General features: G+C 35.3%; 1 protein-coding gene across 1 annotated transcript in view; it reads left to right on the top strand.

Moving 5' to 3' along the window:
• The window catches only part of ACSS3 (acyl-CoA synthetase short chain family member 3), a 248451-nt gene that overhangs the window by 43322 nt on the left and 182376 nt on the right, over positions 1–22753 (top strand). Inside the window, exon 2 of the mRNA XM_044679177.1 lies at positions 1631–1775. Within this exon, the coding sequence (XP_044535112.1) occupies positions 1631–1775 (145 nt within the window). The remainder of the gene's footprint in view (positions 1–1630; positions 1776–22753) is intronic.

Raw genomic sequence — 22753 nt, 5'->3', positions numbered from 1 at the left:
ATCTGTTGGTGATGGAATACTATTGTGCTCAAAGGAATAATGAACTGGAGGAATTCCATGTGAACTGGAAAGACCTCCAGGAATTGATGCAGAGCAAAAGGAGCAGAACCAGAAGAACATTATACACAGAGACTGATACACTGTGGTAAAATAGAATGTTCTGTACTAGCAGCAATGCAATGACCCAGGACAATTCTGAGGGACTTATGAGAAAGAACATCATTCACATTCAGAGAAAAAGCTGTAGGAGTAGAAAGGCAGAAGAAAAACATATGAACAATCACATGGGTCGATGGGAATATTATTGGGGATGTTGATTTAAAAGATCACTCTAGTGCAAATATGAATAACATGGAAATAAGTTTTAAACAATGATACCTGTATTGATATCCCATGATACCTGGAATTGTTTGTTGTCTCTGAGATTGAGGAGGGAAGATGGGCTGGGGGGAGATCATGGAAAAATATTCTAAAGGGAAAAAAGAGAGAAAAAAAAGAAAAATACTGTCTCCCTAGAATTTCAGTCTTTACACTATGCACCAGGCATTGTGCTAAGCACTAAAGATACAAAGTTAAAAAAAGATAATCCCTTTCCTCAAGGAACTCTGAATCTGATGTAGGAAATTAACTACTACTTTTGTAGATTTATAGGAGACACAATCAGATGTAGGAGATTAAGTACTATGTACAAACAAGCTACATACTAGATAAATTGGAAATAATCAACCAAGCTGGGCACTAAGATTAAGAAAAATAGAAAAACTCTTCCTGTAGAAGATAGAATTTTAGCTGGGACTTGAAGGAAGCCAGAAGGCAGGGAGGAAAAGCATTTTAGACATGGGGAATAGGCAGAGGAAATGCCTGAAGATGGAAGTTGGAATGTCTTATTTGAGGAATGAGGATCATAGTTACTGTAAGAAATTTCAGACCAATACCTGTACCAAAATGAGGGAAAAAATAGTATTTAATATCCTAAAAGATATTTTACTCATCCTCTTTTGTCATTTACACCAATTTCATTCTTGTTAAATCAACATATGTATATGTGGAAGAGTTTACATTCAGAAGTGAATGATAAATAAGTTACTAAAAATTATTCCATTATAGTGCTGCTGAGTAAATGTATCCTTTGAAATTTGAAATGCTTAATATAATTATTTTTAATTAACTGAAAATATTGATATGGAGAGGCATCTGTGCTATAAAGGCCTTAGAAACAGAAAGATCTAGATTCAACTCTCACCTATGATTCATACAAACTATGTGAAAGTGACTGGGTCACTAAACTCTGTGTCTTAGGCAGCTCTCTAAATCCTTGGCAACTCATATAAGAATTGTTTATCTTTACTAGTGGAAGGAGTTTCATCATTGGAAATTCCCCAAAGAGATGGAGGCACAAGTCTGGTGGGATAAGATGAAAGAAGAGGAGTGAGGGGCCAGGAATAGAGAATATATTATAGCTATTTCCTTTCTTATGGCTTAATTCTGTTATAGCTGCCAGAGTTCATTTTAAAAAGATGAATCTTCGTTTGCATATGACATTCATTGAATTACCTAGCATTCATTGTTAAGTAATGTCTTTATTTTGGAAAAAATGCAGTTATTTCAACATTTTTCATTTCTCTTTCAGGTTTGTGGAAGGGATGCTTAATATTTGTTACAATGCTCTTGACCGCCATATTGAAAATGGACAAGGAGACAAGATTGCCATCATCTATGATAGTCCTGTAACAAACACAAAAGCCACTTTTACCTATAAAGAAGTTTTGGAACAGGTAGGTTTTCTGTGTGCAGGTTGATCATGTAATTTGGGGATTAACTATTGACACTATTCAAGAGTTGATATTCTTTCCAAAAACTCAGATGATGACTTATTGCTGCCTGCCAATCCTGTAAGACTCTTATCTATGTCTTCTCCAACACATAGAATAGATTTTTCCCAATCTTTTCTCTTGACCCATGTGACCCATGCCAAGTCATTTAACTTCTATCTTCCTCAGTTTCCTCATCTGTAAAATGTGGATAATAATAGTATCTACCTGCCAAGGTTATTGAGAGGATTAAATGAGACACTAATTATAAAGCTATTAGTGCAGTTCCTGGAACATAGTAGGTATTATATAAATATTAACTATTTATTATTATTTGTTATTATTAAAGGAACACATGGATTATCCCATTTTTTTGTTCATACATTTTACTTTTCTTCTGGTTCTCCTTTATAAGTTCTTGTTCATAAAACTATTTCACATGGTTTGTTCACATTCACTATGAACTCTATTCCTCTTTGAATGGTATTCATTTTCAATCTCTTAATGACAGTGATGTTCTGCCATTTTTGGCTTTACAGTTTACATTGCCAGTAGGATGTTGTTCCTAAAAGACGAGCCTTTTTTATCAGGGAGTAGATCACTGAATTTGGAATTTTAAGATCTTGTTTAGAATCCTAGCTCTCATTCACTATTTGTATGATCCTAGGTAAGTCACTTATCCTCTTTGTACCTCAGTCTCCTCATCTGTAAAATGAAGAGGACAGTTGGGTTAGATGATTTCCAAGTCTTTTATATCTCTAAATCTATTGTTCCAAGTAGCAGAAGAGTTGTTGATCAGCTTCAGTGAAAGGTGTTTCTGTACCAGGAGTATCTTAAACTGATGAATTCATAGATCCAGATTAGAAAACAAATTGTGGAATCCAGCAGTAGATATAACTAAGAGCTTCTTAACTATCTAAGGGCAAGGATATGGACTGGACCTGATTTCACTGGCACAGAGAAGTAGTTGGTGAGAAAACTCCCTCTATCAATGAAAGACAATATTTTGGATGCATCTCACAGCCTAGAACTCTAACAAGTTAAGTAATTATATAGCCAATGTGTGCCAGAGGTGAGACTAGCTTTCAGGTCTTTTGGGCTCTGAGACTGGGTCTCTCTATCTCCTCTGCCATGATTCTTCTCTTACTGGCAAATAATTCACTTATCTTCCTTACAATTCTATTTCATTCATGTCTGTGAGCCAAAGTGAGTTATTGATTTGCATTTCTAAATTAAACTGCCATTAGCTCACAGAAGCATAAATTGAGAGACCCTACTTGCTTCTTTTACAGATTAGGAAACTGAGTTCTAGAGAATCACAATTTTTTCAAGACCGTACAGCTATTGTTTCTGAATACAGGATTCTGCCTCAGGTCTTTCTGACTCCTAAGTCTAGCAGTCTATCCATTATGCCACTTAACTGCCTCATTATTAAGATGATATTAATAAGATGCATTAATTTCATTTGGGAGAAAAAATATTAATATTAGTAATAGGTAAAAATCGCTTAATTGTCCACAGCAGCAACCTTATTAGTTTCTTGCTAAAGGCTTGGATTATTTTCTATCAGCCAAGGATTTTACTTGCATGAGAGGATGAGAACCATCCTTATAGAAGCCATACTATTTATCATTGTAATTAAATGCTGGTTCGTGCATGGGATTGTGCAGCACCATACGAAGAAAGGTAAGAAGACACAGTACTTACCCTGTGGGAGTTAAGAAACTAAAGAAAAAAAAAGGCTATACAAATGAATAACACTACATACTTTATACTCTACAAGCATATACATTTTCTGGGATGGAAGATGAATTTTGCCAGCTAAGCACTCTTTATAAGGAGCCACTGAGAAAATCTTGGTGAGCGTTGCAGATTTAGGGAAAGCAGAGAAGTTGCTTCTTCTCCAGTTAAAGAGATGATGTTACAGAGAGGGAATAAATAAGGCATGTGTTAGGGTTAGCTTGGGAGATGCTTAGAGGGTGGCTAGTAAAACAAATGAGGAAGAGGAGAAAAAATAAGAAAAGGCCAAAGAGGTAATAAAATGGAAACCCCACCCTTTCTGTGAAGTCATTTATGCTATCCTTGGATTATAAATGATCTTTTTTTTCCCCAGGAGGAGGGTGACAGAGTGAAATAGTGAATAGATCAATAGACTTGAAGATCTCAGTTTGAATCTTGTTTTTGGCACTTACTTTTTGACATTGGGAAAGTCACAGAACCTCTTTATGTCTGTTTTCTCATCTGTAAAATGAGGGGGTTAAGAGACTTGATATCTCTGAAGGTTCAGTTCTAAATCTATGATCATAAAATCCCATAAGTTTGTAATAATACTTTTAAAAAACCAAGACTCCACAATGTTCTCTGTGTAGCAACATAAGATTTCGACTGTCTGTTTGGTATTGCCTTAACTCTTACAATGTGACTATCCTGCCTCTTTTGTCTATCATGTATGTTCTGAGTATCTTAAGTCCCATTTCCTGCATTCAACTCATTTTCAACACACTGCAGCCTATAGTAACCTACTAGGCATGTTTTTTATAAGTAAATTTGATTTAATTTTTAAAAATTTAGTCTTATTATCATGCAAACACACTTCCATATTGGTCATTGTTGTAAGAGCACACTCATATATAACCAAATCCCCAAAGTAAAACCATAAATACAGTGATGTGAAAGACGACTCCACCAGTTCCTTCTCTGAAGGTGGATAACATTCTCCATCATAAAGCTTTAAAAATTGTTCCAGATCATGGCATTGCCAAGAGTAGCCACGTTTTCACAGTTGGTCATCATACAATATTGCTTTTACTGTGTACAATGTTCTCCTGGGTCTGTTTATTTTCTCTGCATCAGTTTGATCTTTCCAGACTTTTCTGGAATCATATTATCATTTGTTATAGCACAATAGTGTTCAACAATAGTGAAATTGGTCAGATGGACATCCACTGACCAATTTCAAGGAAGGTAAATTCAAGAACTCTAGGGATAGTATTGCTGTCCATAGCATCGGCCCTGCTTATAACCAGGCCCTGATAACTATTGTCTCAGGGATCAACCCTTGAGGAGGAGTCATGGCATTCCTGTCACCACCAATACAACCTCTCACTGAGGGCTAGGTGAGCCATAAGCCACAATGTGACCAACAAAGGAATAAGTAGGAATACTAGTAGGTGGATCAAACCACCACCACCTCTTCAGCTATCATCTTTGAACGGACCCAGTTGGAGGATCCAGGACCCAAGAACCCATAAATATTAGTGTCTCCAAGACCACTGCCCTGCTTCTGCCCTTTCTCTAATACTCATTTTTTCAGGGAAGCAATCTCAGTATTTCATTACCATCATATACCACAATTTGTTTAGCCATTCTTCAAATGATGGACATGTCTTCAATTTCCAATTCTTAGTCACCACAGAAAGAGCAGCTATAAATATTTTCATGCAAGTAGGTCCTACCCCACACCCCCTACTGCTTTTTAAAAATCTCTTTGGAATACAGACCCGTATGCATTGTTTTATACCCATTTGGGCATAGTTCCAAATTGCCTTCCAGAATGGTTGGATCAGTTCACAACTCCACCAGCAATGGAGCAATCTCAGTAGAGACATGATCTGGTAACTTCCTCTGCAGGTACAATAGAAAGTTTCCTCCACCAAAGTTCTTGACAAAATCAAATGTCTCAGGGTCAGAAACAGATATAGTTTTTACCAATGGAAATGATGATGAATAAGATGCATTACCATCCATCTTTCTGCTGTACCTTAAGGACCACTGGTCTTTTTCATTTGCTCTGCAGCTAAAACTATCTTTTATAAACTATGTTTATATAAACTATCTTTTTAAAACTATGTTTTATCTTCCCCTTAATCTGAGATTCTTGATCTGGTTTGGGGGACTTTTTTATTTTGGTTAATTGGTTTTCTTTGTAATCATATATGTTTTTGCATTCAAAAACATGTCTGAGAAGGGGTCCAAAAGCTCCAAAAGAGTACCAAAAGGATTCATAACACAATAAGATGAACAACTCTTGTTCTGTGGAACTGAGTTCCTTGAAGTAAGGAGCTCATATTCCCTATTCTCTCTGCATCCCTAATGTTTAGCAAAATGATTGTTTCCACATAGGAAGTGTTTAATTCTCATTCATATTAAATCTGTGGACACCATTTTCAGTATTGTTTGATGTTGCAGCTTACACAATAATAGGCAAAGAAGAATCTTTCATTCTACCAACAATCTGGGTCTATTTTAAGAAAAAATTGTTTCTTGTGAAATGGTGTTAAGAAAAAATAGTACAATTTGCTCACTAAGAGGTCTCTGAAAACGTATGTGTATATAAGTATTCTAAAGATTTGTGGGTGCTTCTAGATAAAAGAGATTATTATTTAAAGGGCATATATTTTACAAAGACATATTCTTATGGTTGAAACTTCTTATAGATTAATTCAATTTATAGAATGTGAGCAGCAGGGATTGGGAAAAAGGTAGTGATATGGTGGAAAAATATGATGGCTATCTACCATGGAAGAATTCTGGTGCTGGGAGTTTCACATGTTCAGAAGTCTTTTAATTATAGGTCCTGGAGTCAAGAGACATCGACTTGCATTTCATCTTTGACTTAAACCCCCCCCCCCACAATCTTAACCTTCTGTCTTAGAATGGATATTAAGTATTGGTTCTAAGGCAGAAGAGTGGTAAGGGCTAAGCAGTTGAGGTTAAGTGATTTGCACCAGAATCATAGAGTTAGGAAGTGTCTGAGACCAAATTTGAACCCAAGACCTCTCATCTCCATCCACTGAGCCATGGAGCTGCCCCATCTTGGACTTTTAATAGATTTAGTGATGATAAGTAATTTTTCTATTCCCCAGTTAATCTGTAAAAATAAGATTAATGCTTACACCATACATCACATGGGATTATTATGAGGGAGTCTCTTTATAAAAAATAAATCACCATAGACCAAGGAGGCATTATTGTTGAATAGAGAACCAACAGGTCATATTGGTTGGTACTTGTTGAACATTATGCCATTCTAAGACTTTCCCCATGAGTTTATGTTTAGTGTAATACCATACATAAAAAGATAAAGACAAACAGAGTGGTGTGATAGAGTAGGTAACTTTGAGTTGGGGCAGAAATTTAAAAAAATTCATAGTGCGGTGAAAAGTTTACTTCTAGGTCTGACATAAAACAGATCTGTGACTCTGGCTAACGAAGTGGATTCACTGAACTAGACCTAGAGTCATGTAAATCTTAGTTCAAATTTGGCCACAGATATTTACGAGGTATGTAACTTTGCACAAGTCATTTAACCTCTGTTTGCCTTAATTTCCTCATTTTTAAAATGGGATAATAAGCATATATCTCCCAGGATTGTGGTGAGGAACAAAGGAAATAATATTTCTAAAGTGCTTAGCACATAGTAAACACTACATAATTGTTATTATTATTATCACTATTATTATTATGGTGGTTATTAACATTTAATTTAACTTCATTGATCCTCATTTTCCTCAACTGTAAAATGGGTACAATAATATTTGTCCTACTTAGAGTTATTGTGATGATATTAGAATCACAGCGTGACAGTGTCTTGGATTTTGAAAGGACCTCAGAGGTCATCTGGTCCTATCTATACCTAACTAACAATTCCCTCTGCTGTATCACAGTCAATTAATCAGTCAGCAAGTATTGATTAATGATTTTGTGCTAGGTAGTCACCCTCTTATTTCCAATAGGAGTTAGATGTGTGTGAGAATGTTCATTCAACTATAAAATGATAATATAAATATAAGTTAGTATGTTACAATAACTGTTGCCATTTTCATCACCAGAAAAAGTCAAATCAAAATAATATTCCCTAATTACAGCCAGTTCATCCAAATACACAAATTTACCATTTATGGCAAGACAATGTGGAACAGCAGGAAGACTTTTGCTATCAGCTAGCTGTCAGTAATTAGTGACAGACATATAATATTATAAATTTTAACAAGTGCTTTCCTTATGACACTTCCTTATGACATTTCCTTATGCAGAGAACGTTACTATTGCCATTAGCAGATGAGGACATAGAAGCTTAGAGAGGTTAAAAAGAAACATAATAATCATAACTCAAATTTATGTAGTACTTCCATAAGTACTGTGTATCAGATTCTGTGCTAAGTATGCCATCAATTGGGTATGCCATAGTAGGGCTTTTTTTGTCTCTGGGTTACACTAGTTGTCCACTCCAGCTGCTTCCAACTTTTCAGTTCCATGATTGTGTGACATGTCCCTGGTCACAGAACTTGTAAGTTCCAGAGGGAGGATTAAAACCGAGGCTCCTAATTCCAAGCATAGTTATTTGTTCTCATCCACCACGAAGATGTACTTCACTTCTGGTCTCAGGCTCATCATCTGTAAAATCAGGAGGTTAGCTTAGATGACTTCAGAATTCCCTTTAGACTCTAAGATCCTATGAAATATTTTGATTTTTGATTTTGTTGGACATCAACCCAGAGATACATTCTTATTCAGATGTGACTGATTTTGTTTCTTGCTGTACTGTAGAACAGATGGTTTGATTCTCAGGTCCTTGTAGTCCACTTTGGGATGTGACAGAGGAGAACATGTTTTGCAGTGAAGGTTTTAGCTTTTGCCTTTTTCCTGAACCATAAAAATATCTTACATATGACTTCCAGTAGTAAACCTAACTTGACTATGTTCAATTCTCCTCCATAAATGTCCACTCAGGTTTTATTTTCAGATAACATTCTTCCTTAATTTAGTTAGAAAAATGAATAGATCTTAAATTTTGATCAATATTACCTGTTAGGAATGAAAAGGGTACATGAGAGTGAAATTTAATAGGTTAGTGATGTCATGGTGATATGAATGTCCCAAAGATGGCTCGGGGGTTTGGAGTGTCATTGAGAGAGCTAAAGGTAGTGTCTATATTAATGTAATCAATGAAAACATACATCTCTGGGCATCAGGAGTTTTATTGACTTTTGTGTTATTGTCTGTCATTGATTGGCTAAAGATGTAGGTGGGAAGAAAGATGAAAAGAAAAAGGAAAAAACTGGAGCTTTTTATGTTAGATTATTGACCTGAGAGAGCTAAAGGGAAGGAGAAAGAAGAGGATGATGATAAGATTAGTATATATTACATTATGTCATTCTATTACGATATAATATTATTGGTGGCACAGTGTTTCAGGCCTGGAGACAGACAGACTCACCTTTGTGAGGTGAAATCTGGTGTTGGACTTTACTAGCTGTATGACCCTGGGGAAGTCACTTAACCCTATTTGCCTCAGTTTCCTTCTCTATAAAATGAGCTGGAGAAGGAAATGGCAAATAACTTCAATATATTTGCCAAGAAAACCCCAAATGGGTCACAAAGAGTCAGACACAATGGAAATGCCATAGCATTATCATATAATATATTATGCTATTGTTATTATAAGAAGCACACAGCTCCAAGTATTATATCACCTATCCTTGAGTTATTGATTAGTTCAACTTCAATACTTTTTATTTAAAGTCTAGTGGATAAAACTAATCTGGAATGAAAGCTACAGAACCAATTTTCATATAAAATTCAGAAATGGAATAACTTTAATATTTCAAGGATTTGTGATTTAATTTTGTGTAATCTTTACACTGATTCAAACTGCAATCACTCCACAAACTTTCTTTGTGATTTGCAAAGGCAAAAAAAAATCATGACCTGGTTGGTAGTCTGCTATTGATGAGTTTTGCATGATTTACTTCAGGCGACTATCTGTGACTAGGATGATGCCCCAAGTCAGTCAGAGGGCTTGAGTGCCACTAGCATTCCCTTCAACAACCCAAGGTGACCTCCAAGCCATAGTGAGACATCGGAGTAGGATTTTAGTTTTAGGGCATTTCAATGAGTTTATTTCAATGTGTTTCTGTATACATGTAGACACACACATAAATGTTTACATGTATGTATATTTGCATTATATTTATATATGTATATATATTATGTATATATGTATACACACACATTGATAAGACCCTAATTAGCAGTGGAGTCATGAAATTTTCCGTCACTGCAACAATCACGGACTATTTCTATAGGAATGATGATTTGCACTAGTATGGAAATACCCAACTGATGAAACAAATATTTGCATTTGAGAAAAGTTCCTTGTGTTGCTTTGATTCACTGGGTTATTTGTGCCCCTTTTTGTTGCTCATATAAAATATGAATAATAAAATAACTATATTAATGAAACTCAATTCTGACAAATTTGTTAGGGTTGGGGTCTTGGGGTGATTGTATTGCTCCTTTTCTCTTTTCTTTTTTCTTGCTCAGCTTGATTTGTGACCATTTCTGTTTCATCATCAAAATCAACCAGTTCTTTTAAATATATTGCTCCTTTGACATATATGACACAGAAGTAGATGTTTTCGACAAAATCATTTTGATATATCTCATTCTGAGTGTGTGTGTTATGGTGACTTAGGAGGTGACTTAGGAGATTGCTTTGGAGGTAGGAAGATTTGGGTTTAAACCCCAATTGTGACACGGTTACTGGCTGGCTCACCTTGGCCAAGTCACTTGTCCTCTCTGTATCCTACTCAAATCTCCGAGGGTATAAGATCTAGAGGAAGTGCCACCTTGCATTGGTAGAATGTGTTTTCTCATTTAGTACTTTAGTATACCAATGAAGTCCCAGGGAAAGGCTTTTCTCCTGTTATTTGCTAATAAGAGTGTGTGCAATTAAGTGCAAGGTGGAAGATTTCCTTCAAATGTTTAACATCTTGCTTCAGGGAGAAATTCTTCTACTGAAATTATGTGATGTCCTTGTAGCCCTCCTAGACCACTTAATGAGATCTGTAGCAGCCTTTCATTTATATTGATTGACTTTCAGAATGTATTGACCAACCAGGAATGTAAAGGTTAACTAGAATGTGACCTGACATTGTTTAAATGCATTTGGAGCTCCCAGTCTTGCTGTGTGCTTTGTACTAGGGTTTCTGATTGGTTAATTATACAAGTGGGGTGGAATAGTTGGTCCAGCATTGATCTAAAAGTACAGGACTTCTGTTCACATCTTTATATTTATTTATTTGGGGGGGAGGGGCAGAGTCTTTTGGAATCTCATATTTTAAAATATAATAAACCAGGTAATACCAAACAATAAACTTTTGGCAATCTTTCCACTAAACAATTTGATGGATTTAGAGAAAGGATTTGGTTTGAATGCATATATATATATGTATATGTATATATACATATATATATATATATATATTCATGTGCCATGTCTTCTAGTTTTAAAAAAAAATTCCCAGGTAGCTATAATGTTGTGTTTGATGTATACAGTAGGCACTCAATGCTTGATTTTAATGGCTTTCAATAATTGTTATAATTTAACAAACCCAGGACTTGTTATCCTGTGTATAACATTGTATAATATATACCAGTAAAATGAATCCTTTTACTGTTATCAGTCCTCACTCTGAAGACAGGTATTCTTATGTGTTTCTGTGGCTCTTTGTGGTAAAAATAAATGGCAGCAATACATACACACACATGGCTAAGAACAGAAGTGTCAAATAAATAAACTAGACCTACTTTCCTTCCCTCTATGTCTGCTTTAAAAATGCATTTATTCTGATGTAGGAAAGGAAGTGATTTTTGTGATGCAAGGGTAGTTTTCCAAGTCAAACAAAATTCTTGATTCATCATTAGTGAACCCAGTTTTTGGCCTGCCCTATTTCTAACATCATTTTCAATTCCATTAACTCTTCTATGGCTTAAGGCCTAGCAACTTACATTCATCCCAGAGATATTTAAGTGACTTATCTGTTCTCAATCACATAGCTAATAGGAATCCTAGGTAGCATTTGAACCCAGATATTCAGGATTTATCACTATCCCAAGATGCCTCTAATTCCACTAAACAATTGATATTTATCCATTAACCAATACTGTAGAAAAAAATGCCTGAAGAGAAACAAAAGCCAAAAGATTTATTTCCATTTAAGAATCTTAATGAAAAATTTATAGAATAATCATTTATGTAAGATGGTTTGAATAATAATAGAACTATCATTTATTTCCCCTAACAAGTGAATCTCTTGTATTTCCTGAAGCCTAGTAAGAGTTCATATGAAAAAACAGGGCAAAGTTTCTTTAATTGATTTTTTTATCTTTATTTTTACAGGAACTTCTACTTTAGATATTTAGATATTTAGATATAGAACTTCTATATCTAAAGGAACTTCAGATAATCCCAAATTTAAAAATGAATTGTAGGATTTCACTTCTTGGTTAAGATGGTGGAAGAGTAAAAAGCAGCTGCTTAACCTCTCCTAACCAAAACATACAGGACTCCTCAAGAAGACATAAAAACAAATCCAGAGGAGGGGAAGTGCCCCACAACAGGGCACAGCATTGGAGGTATGTGGTATCAGGGCATTTCCATGCTATAAAGGGGTGAAACAGCTCTCACTAAAACGTGAGCTGAGCAACCCCCTCCCCCACCCCACACCACCTACAATGCCAAAGCCAGCACACAAGAGTTAGAGCAAGTTTGGGGCACCCATTAAGTCCTCGGCAACTACCTGAGGTCACCAGGGCCTGCTCCTGAGAGCAGCAAGACTTAAGACCCCATGAGGCTAAAGAACACGCACGGACTTTGAACTCAGACCCTGAGCGCAAGCACAAGTGTGGGCACGTACACAAGCCCAGACACGAATCCTGAGCACAGGCAAGGACTCGGATCTTGAGTGCAGGCTCAGACCTTCAGTGAGGACCCACTGCAAAAGGGGTTCACAAATGGGGAAGCAGCGCCCTGAGACTGTTAAAGGAGCCTCAGCCAGAGGAACAACTAAGGGGACCACCAGCAGGCTTGACCCTGAGAACAACTGAGACCTCAGGAGCCTAAAGAGCGCAGACAGACCCTGAGCGTGAGGATAAACCTGAGAGGGCACAGGGCTAACAATGGCAAGCCAGAGACAAGAACCCCAAAAGAGAAAGATCATCAACAAGAAATCTGTAACACTTGACAACTTTTACACAGATAAAATACAGACAAAAGAGCAAACAGCAGAGGAGGACAAACAGGGATTCATATCCAAACCTTCCCAAAATAATGAAAACTAGCCACAAGCTATTGAAGAGTTCAAATCTGAGATGATGAGGAAGATGGAAGCGATTTGGCGAGAGAAGTGGGAAATAGCTCAAAAGGAAATTAACAGGTTAGAAGACAGAAACTCCCAATTGGAGAAAGATGCCCCAAAATCAAACAAAATGGTAAGCAAATTGGAAATCAAAATCTGGCAAGAAAATAACAGTTCAAAAGGCAGAATTTTGCAATTGGAAAGTGAGACTCAGAAATCAAATGAACTGATAAGCAAATTGAACACCAGAAATGACCAGATTGAAAAGGAAAACCAGTCCCTAAAGGCTAGAATTGAGCAATTAGAAGCTAATGATCTCTTAAAACAGCAAGAACAAATAAAACAGTCAAAAGACTGATAAAATAGAAGAAAACATGAAATATCTCAATGAGAAAGTGACAGACCAAGAAAACAGGTCTAGAAGAGACAATCTGAGAATCATTGGTCTTCCTGAAAAAGCAGAAATTAATAGAAATTTGGACTCCATACTAAAAGAAATTATTCAGCAAAATTGCCCTGAAGTTCTACAACAAGAGGGCAATATAGACATTGAAAGGATCCATAGATCATCCTCTACACTAGACCCAGAAAAGACAACCCCCAGGAATTTAATAGCCAAATTCTAGAGCTTCCAAGTAAAAGAAAAAAATTTTACAAGAAGCCAGAAAGAGACAAATTCAAATATCAAGGAGCACCAATCAGGATCACACAGGATCTGGCAGCCTTCACAATAAAAGACCGCAAGGCTTGGAATATGATATTCAGAAAGGCAAAAGAATTGGGTCTACAACCAAGGATTACCTACCCATCAAAATTAACTATATACTTCCAGGGGAAAGTTTGGGCATTGGACAAGATAGAAGATTTCCAAGTATTTAAACAAAAAAGACCAGGACTAAATGGAAAGTTCAATATCCAACCACAAAAATCAAGAGAAACATGAAAGTTAAATAAGAAACAGAGGGGAAAGAAAGAAAACTTGTATTTTTTTTAAAATTTGCCTCTGTAAGGGCTTCAATATGATCTAATTATTGGTATTCCTATGTGGGGAAATGTTATGTATAATTCTCTGTAAGGAACTCTATTCACTATTATAGTATTCACTATTATAGTAATTAGAAGAATTATTCATAGGGAGAGGTTGGAATATTAAATGGTCTAAGATGATATGGGGGTGGGAAAGAGGGAAGTGACTACTGGAGGACACCAAGGGAAGCTTGAATGAATAAGAAAAATAGGATATTCAATTACACACAAAGAGGGCATGGGAAGGGAAGGGATAAATACTATTATAAGAATGAGAGGAAGAGAGCATTAAGAGGTAATAGTTAAACCTTACTCTCAATGTAATTAGCCCTGAGAGGGAAGAGTAGCTTTATCCATTGGGATATAAAACTCTATCTAACCCTACTGAGAAAGTAAGAAGGGATAAACCAAGGGGACCAAGGGAGTAGGGAGGTCATGAAAGGGAGGGAAGAAGAAGGAGGAGGAAATTCATTAGGCCTTAAAAATAAATAGAGGGGAATAATAAGGGAGGGGGTAGAAAGAGAAGTAAATCAAGGGAGGGTACAAGGGTTACTGGCATAAAGCAAACCACTGGTTTAAAAGGAAATAGTGTAAGAAGAAGGGGTAGAACTAGGAGGGGATACCAAAATGTTGTGGAATACACAAGTGATAATTATAACTCTAAATGTGAATGGGATTAATTCGCCCATAAAAAGGAAGCAAATAGCAGAGTGGATTAGAAACCAAAATCCTACCATATGTTGTCTACAAGAAACACATATAAGGTGGGTGGACATACACAGGTTTAAGGTAAAGGGCTTGAGCAAAATCCTTTCGGCCTCAAATGAGAAAAAGAAGGCAGGAGTGGCAATTATGATTTCTGACAAAGCCAAAGTAAAAATAGATATGTTTAAAAAGACAGGGAAGGCCATTACATCCTGATTGAAGGCAGTATAGGCAGTGAGGAAATAACATTGCTCAGTATGTATACAACAAATGACATAGCAACCAGATTCATAAAGGAGAAACTGGCAGATCTCAAGAAGGAAATAGATAGTAAAACCATACTAGTGGGAGATCTAAATATCCCTTTTTCAGATCTAGATAAATCAAACCAAAAAATAAATAAAGAGGTAAGAGAGATGAATGAAGTCCTATAAAAATTAGATTTAATAGATATATGGAGGAAAATAAATAGAAACAAAAAGGAATACACCTTCTTTTCAGCTGTACATGGTATATTCACAAAGATTGACCATGTAATAGGGCATGGAAACATTGCAAACAAATGCAAAAGAACAGAAATAATAAATGTAACATCAGATCATAATGCAATAAAAATAATAATTAGTAAGGGCACCTGGACAGGCAAATCAAAAACTAATTGAAAATTAAATAATATGATTCTCCAAAACCAGCTAGTCAAAGAAGAAATCATAGAAATAATCAACAATTTCATTGAAGAGAATGACAATGATGAGACATCCTACCAAACTCTGCGGGATGCAGCCAAGGCAGTACTCAGGGGAAAATTTATATCTTTGAGTGCATATATTAACAAATTAGGAAGGGCAGAGATCAATGAATTGGGCATGCAACTCAAAAAATTAGAAAGAGAGGAAATTAAAAACCCCCAGATGAAAACTAAATTAGAAATCCTAAAAATCAAGAGAGAAATTAATAAAATCAAAAGTAAAAGAACTACTCAATCAATAAATAAGACTAGAAGCTCGTATTTTGAAAAAACATAAAATAGACAAAGTGCTGGTCAATCTAATAAAAAAAGGAAAGCAGAAAACCAAATTGACAGTATCAAAGATGAAAAGGGAGACCTCACCTCTAATGAAGGGGAAATTAAGGCAATCATTAAAAACTATTTTGCCCAATTATATGGCAATAAATATAGCAATCTAGGAGATATGGATTAATATTTGCAAAAATACAAATTGCCTAGATTAACAGCAGAAGAAATAGAATACTTAAATAATCCCACATCAGAAAAAGAAATTGAACAAGCCATCAAAGAACTCCCTAAGAAAAAATTGCCAGGGCCTGATGGATTCACAAGTGAATTCTATCAGACATTCAAAGAGCAACTAATCCCAATACTATACAAATTATTTGATATGATAAGCAAAGAAGGAGTCCTACCAAATTCCTTTTATGACACAAATATGGTACTGATTCCAAAGCCAGGGAGATCAAAAACAGAGAAAGAAAACTACAGATCAATCTCCCTAATGAACATAGATGCAAAAATTTTAAATAGAATATTAGCAAAGAGACACCAGCAAGTGATCAAGAGGATCATCCACCATGATCAGGTGGGATTTATACCGGGAATGCAAGGATGGTTCAACATTAGGAAAACCATCCACATAATTGACCACATCAACAATCTAACGAACAAAAATCAAAAATCACATGATTATCTCAATAGATGCTGAAAAAGCCTTTGACAAAATATAGAATCCATTCCTATTGAAAACCCTAGAAAGTATAGGAATAGAAGGGCCTTTCCTAAAAATAATAAACAGTATATACCTAAAACCATCAACAAGCATCATATGCAATGGGGATAAATTAGAAGCCTTTCCAATAAGATCAGGAGTGAAACAAGGATGCCTATTATCTCCTCTATTATTTAACATTGTACTAGAAACACTAGCAGTAGCAATTAGAGAAGAAAAAGAAATTGAAGGTATCAAAATAGGCAATGAGGAGACTAAGCTATCACTCTTTGCAGATGATATGATGGTCTACTTAAAAAATCCTAGAGAATCAACTAAGAAGCTTGTAGAAATAATCAACTTTAGCAAAGTTGAAAGGAAAGATTTTAAAACCAAGCAAGAGTTAGAGAAAATTACAAAATGTAAAATAAATGATTTTGATTATATCAAACTAAAAAGCTTTTGTACAAACAAAAATAATGTAGCCAAAATCAGAAGGGAAACAACAAATTGGGAAAAAATCTTTATAACAAAAAACTCTGACAGGGGTCTAATTACTCAAATGTACAAGGAGTTAAACCAATTGTATAAAAAATCAAACCATGCCCCAATTGACAAATGGGCAGGAGACATGAATAGGCAATTTTCAGATAAAGAAATCAAAAGTATCAATAAGCATATGAAAAAGTGTTCTAAATCTCTAATAATCAGAGAAATGCAAATCAAAACAACTCTTAGGTATCACTTCACACCTAACAGATTGACTAAAATGATAGCAAAGGAAAGTAATAATGTTGGAGTGGATATGGCAAAATTGGGACATTAATGCATTGCTGGTGGAGTTTTGAACTGATCCAACCATTCTGGCTGGCAATTTGGAACTATGCCCAAAGAGCTCTAAAAGCCTTCCTGCCCTTCGATCTAGCCATAGCATTGCTGGGTTTGTACCCCAAAGAGATAATAGATAAACAGACTTGTAGGAAAATATTCATAGCTGTGCTTTTTGTGGTGGCAAAAAACTGGAAAAGGAGATTATGCCCTTCAATTGGGGAATGGCTGAACAAACTGTGGTATATGCGGGTGATGGAATACTATTGTGCTCAAAGGAATAATAAACTGGAGGAATTCCATGCGAACTGGAAAGACCTCCAGGAATTGATGCAGAGAGAAAGGAGCAGAACCAGAAGAACACAGAGACCAATACACTGTGGTAAAATAGAATGTACTGGACTTCTGTACCATCAGCAATGCAATGACCCAGGACAATTCTGAGGGATTTATGGAAAAGATGCTACCCACATTGAGAGGAAGAACTACAGGAGTGGAAACAGAAGAAAAACAACTGCTTGAACACATGGGTTGAGGCGGACATGATTGGGGATGTAGACTGGAAACTACCACACCAATGCAAACATCAACAATTTGGAAATAGGACTTGATCAATGACACATGTTAAAACCAGTGGAAATACCAATCAACCATAGTGGGGGGCGGAGCTCGGGGGACAAAGAGGAAAGAAAGAGCATGAATTATATAACCATGTTAACTTTTCTAAAAAATAAATATCAATAAATGTTTAAAAACAAACAAATAATAAAAATGAATTTTAGCCCCAAAGTTTAAATATGCATCTTTTCCCCCTACTTCTGTTTTCTTTATTCTGCATCATCTCATTTATATCTTCTAATGTTTTAAAATGATATAATCTTTAATATTAGTTTGTTTATACACATACCACTTATTGTGATGTTGCTATAAATTGCTGGTATAAATCTGTTTTCTGTCAAACTGATTTCCACTTTTCCCAGTAATTCTTATTGAATAGAGAATCCTCCCCCCATTACTTTATGTTTTGAGTTTTACCAGTACTGGAACACAGTGTTCATTTGCTTTGAGATCTTTTGTTTTTCTATTTTGTTCTGGTGATCTATTTTTGCACTTTAAAAAATTGACAATATATTTTCTTAAAATTCTCATGTCATTAATTTTTATTATTACTTCTAATATTAACATAGGTTGAGACCTAATAATACGAAGGCCCCTTCCTCCTTCAATTTTTAATAATGACTTGTATTACATTCTCAATCTTTATTTCTTTAAAATGAATATTCCTATTATTTGTTGGTTAGTTCTGCAAAATAACCCCTTTGTAGATTTATTGGTATAGTACTAGGTATGTAAATTAGGTAATAGTTTTTTTTACATTGGTACAATTAAACAAGAAACAATGAATATCTAATTATTTTTCCTTTATTTCTATAAAAGATATTTTGTAGTTTTATTTTCATCGTCCTCCATGTATCTGCATAGATTCACTTCAGTGTATTTTGAGCAAATTTTAGTTAATTTTGAATGGAATCTCCCTGTCTATTATTCATGGAATTTATTGGTAATATATGGTTTTCCAAAAGCCTTAGTGCAGTTCTCTGCTTTAACCCTGAATATACAAGACTTATTATTAGGGAAGTTGATGCTATTTCATGTTTTGCTACTTTAATTTTAATTAACTATTATTTTATTCTATTATTTTAGTATATTTCTGGATTATCTATGTTAACTATCATATTGTTACCTAATGGAAATAATTTTGCTCCTCTGCCTATTTTTATTACTTAATTTAGATTTTAAAAAAGTCAAAAACATCTATTACATTAGTAAATAATAGGGGAAACAAAAGGCATCTTTGCTTTACCCCCTGATCTTAGTAGAAATGCTTCTAATGTTTCTCTGCTAAAATCCAAATGTCCATGGAAATTTATTTTGAACTTTGGAGGGCATTAACCCATCGAAACTCTGTTAGAAGTTCTAGTTAAATTTATAGAGCAGTAAACAAAAGTATGTTTAGCCCACAATGTAATAGAAATATGGGTAATTGAGGCAGTTGAATGGGATAATGTGAGAAGAAAGAAAGGAAAATTGAATAAAATGTATGTGTTTATGTGAGAAAGAAGTTACTTAAGGTAGAATTAATTGAGTTAATTGAAAAAGGAGAAATCTTCACAGATCTATGATTATCTTAGGTAGAAAAAAGGAGATAATGAAGTTGGAGTTAGAAGTTAGTGTATGGAACCAATGAAGTGTAAATGACTAAGCAGTGGCCCTTTGTGTGATTTGGGGGAGAGGGAAGTAGGATGCTACCAGCTAATTTTCTGTGATGGTTGCAAAGGATTCATAAAACCTGTATGACTCTGGGTTACAGAATCTTTATGCTCAAAGGTACCTCATAGGCCATTTGACAATCCATACCTGACTAGAAATCCTTGGTACAACTTGGTACAACTCAAAAAGTGGTCTGGATAGTCATATAAGTAAGTGCAAGAGGGGAACTATAACCTCCTGAGTCATCCCATTTTACATTTAAATACCTTGAATGGTTTAAAAATATTAATTTGTTTGGTATATTAAAATTAAAGTGCCCATGTATCTCCCCACACTAGAGAAGGCATCATTTAACAAAAAGATAATGTGTATATATAAAACTGTCTAGCTTATTTCTATTTATCTGTTATTTCTGGAGGTAGACATACACAAACCATTCTTTAAAGAGTATTTCTGTTCTACTCATTTCATTCTTCATAAATTCATATAAGTCTTTCCATATATTTTTTAAATTAATCTGCTTGTCATTTCTTATGGAGCAGTAGTATTCCATTGCCATCATGCTACAATTTGTTTAGTTATTCCCTAACTGATAGGCATCCCCTCAGTTTCCAGTTCTTTGTAACCACAGAGAGTTGCCATAAATATTTTAGAACATAGAGGTTATTTTCCTTTTTCCTTGATCATCTTAAAAATATACTTAATGTTATTTCTGGGTCAAAGGTATATCCAGTTTTATAACTCTTTGAGTATAATTCTAATTTTTCTCCATGATGATAGCTTGAATTGTTAAAAAAATCCATATATTAAGTTCAGATTTGCCCATTTTTACATCTTTGACCAGAAAGAGTCAAAGACTAGGAGAAGGTGATCAGGGCAGACTTAAGAGGAGAGTAACATTTGACTTTGACTTTATAAGGATCTGGTGTCACAAGAGTGAGGAGAGGCAGAGTGAACTTATTTTAATCTAGACAAATGGAACAGAAAAAGCAAAGATGCGATAAAACACCAGGGTTCATTTGAAGCACAGGAACTAGATGGAACGCTACAAGGAAGGGAGTAATATAACACATTAGATTCAAAATGGTGGTCTGTCACTAGCTTTCAGAGATCCTCAAAAGCCAGTGAGAGGTGTTTGAAGATTGCTTTCTTGATGCCTGAATATTTTTGAGCCCGAGTCATGTAATTAGCTATAGCTATGATTTAGATATAATACAACAAACTCACATTACAGCTTGTCCTTGCTTACAGATGTAGCCTGTTCCTGGAGGTCCTATAGTATGTCAGAAAGAGTATCATATTAGGAGTCCAGCTTCCTGTGTTCCAACCCTGGACCTAAGGCTACTTGTTTGCTTACGGATAAGTCATTTGGTTTCTCTGAAGCTAGGTTTACCCATATGTAAAAATAGCATAGCATAAAGTTCAGAGAGCCAATCTTGAAGTCAAGAAGGCTTGGGTTCCTGTACTGCCTTTGATATATACTGGTTGTGGCACCATGGGCAAGTCTTTCAATTCTATAGGCAATTCCTCACTAATAGAATTTGCAAAGTAGTTAATGATCAGTATTAATAGAGTAAGTACCAGTGAACTCACAGGTCTGGTCAAAAAATGGGGGCAATCATCTATTTAACTCATAGTATTACTGTAAGCAAAATGCTTTGTAAAACTAATGGAAAGGGGTTGGCTCTCCAATTTTCATTCATATAAGGAACTCTCAGGTGAGGAAATTCCCTTTATTTATGCAGGTCTGCATCTCTGCAACTTATAGTTTCAGAAAATTGCCTAGAGCACTGAAACGTTACATGACCTGCCAATTTTCAGATATGAGATTCGAAACCCAGGTATTCTTGGCTTCAAGGAGAGCCTGTATTTCTGACTTCATGTTGTCTCTCTAAAGAACTTAAAATAGCTACTTTCTTTATCTAGAAGGTACATTTCTCTATATATTGACTACTTATCATACTACTTAGTAATGCCTTTGTCTGGGGAGAATGGATGAATGAACTGGTCGAAATAGTGACAAACAAGATATGAATATTTTATTAGGTAGTATCAAGTGAATGTCATGTTGAAATATTTAAAGTCCTGAATCCCTGAGCATGAAAGGGAAATACTTTTACTAATCTTGATGTTTAATTGCTTTTCTGAGGGGCTATTAAAATAATAACAATAATAATTAGCACTTATGCAGTACTTTAAGGTTTAACAGATATTCTCTCATTTGAAGGTCAGATAGCTAGCTAGAATCAGGGGCAAAATTTGAACTCAGGTGCCCTTGACTTCAAATCCTATGTTCCATCCACCTTACTCCCTTGCTTCCTCAAAGAAATTTTTTGCCCAAAAAATGCATTGCAATTTTTTCCATTTACCAGATAATTGAGCAACAAATACAGTATAGCTTTTGCATATGTCTCTCCTTTAAACATATTAGAGTCTTTGGCCCACAATCATAATTGACATATTTCTTGAATGTAGGAAAACTAGTAGAAAATGTATTTTCTAAAACAGCAAAGTCACATAAGGGATGTAGTCCGATCCTTTTATTTTGTAGATGAAACCAATGAGGTTCAAAGAAGCTGAGATCTAGCTAAATTCAGTTTTATCCAAGACACATCTTCTTTTGATGGATACTACTATTGATTTCTAATGGCCAGTTGTTTAACAGTGATTGATGAGTAATCTGTGAATAAGCATTTATTAAGTGCTTAGCATTTCCTGCACTGGGACTACAAAGACTGCCCTCAAATAACTTAAATTCTATGAGTGAATAGATAGATAATTTTAAATAGGTAAATAACTTTAAGCAAATGTTAAAATGCTTTATGAAAAGTCTTGAGGCTTAGAGTTGCATAGGACTCAGTATAGATTGAGATCTGTTTTGGGGGGATGTGACCAATGTAGGACTATGTTTTATGTATATGTACATGTTTGTAACAGGGGAGAAGAAGAATCTTCTTATCCCATGGGGGGAAAATCAAATTGCTTCATACTGACAGGAAATAAAGCAGCTGTTCCCTCCTCCTAAAGATTCACTTATAAATCAAATCAGTTGTTTCTCTCAAAGACTAATTTTTAATAGAGCAAATACCGCCCCCTTTAAATCTTTTAAAGGTTTAAGTCCTTCCCCCTGACCCTTATTCTTAAGTTGACTACTCAGATCACCAGTCTTAATCTTGGAAGGGGCTAATATGTGGATAAAGGACTAAGCCATTTCCACTTCAAAATAAACCCTCACCTTCTTTGGGTG

This window comes from Gracilinanus agilis, chromosome 5, assembly GCF_016433145.1.
Source record: "Gracilinanus agilis isolate LMUSP501 chromosome 5, AgileGrace, whole genome shotgun sequence".
Classification (NCBI taxonomy): domain Eukaryota; kingdom Metazoa; phylum Chordata; class Mammalia; order Didelphimorphia; family Didelphidae; genus Gracilinanus; species Gracilinanus agilis.
The sequence above is the reverse complement of the archived record's forward strand: the minus strand, read 5'-3'. Positions and strand labels throughout refer to the sequence as shown.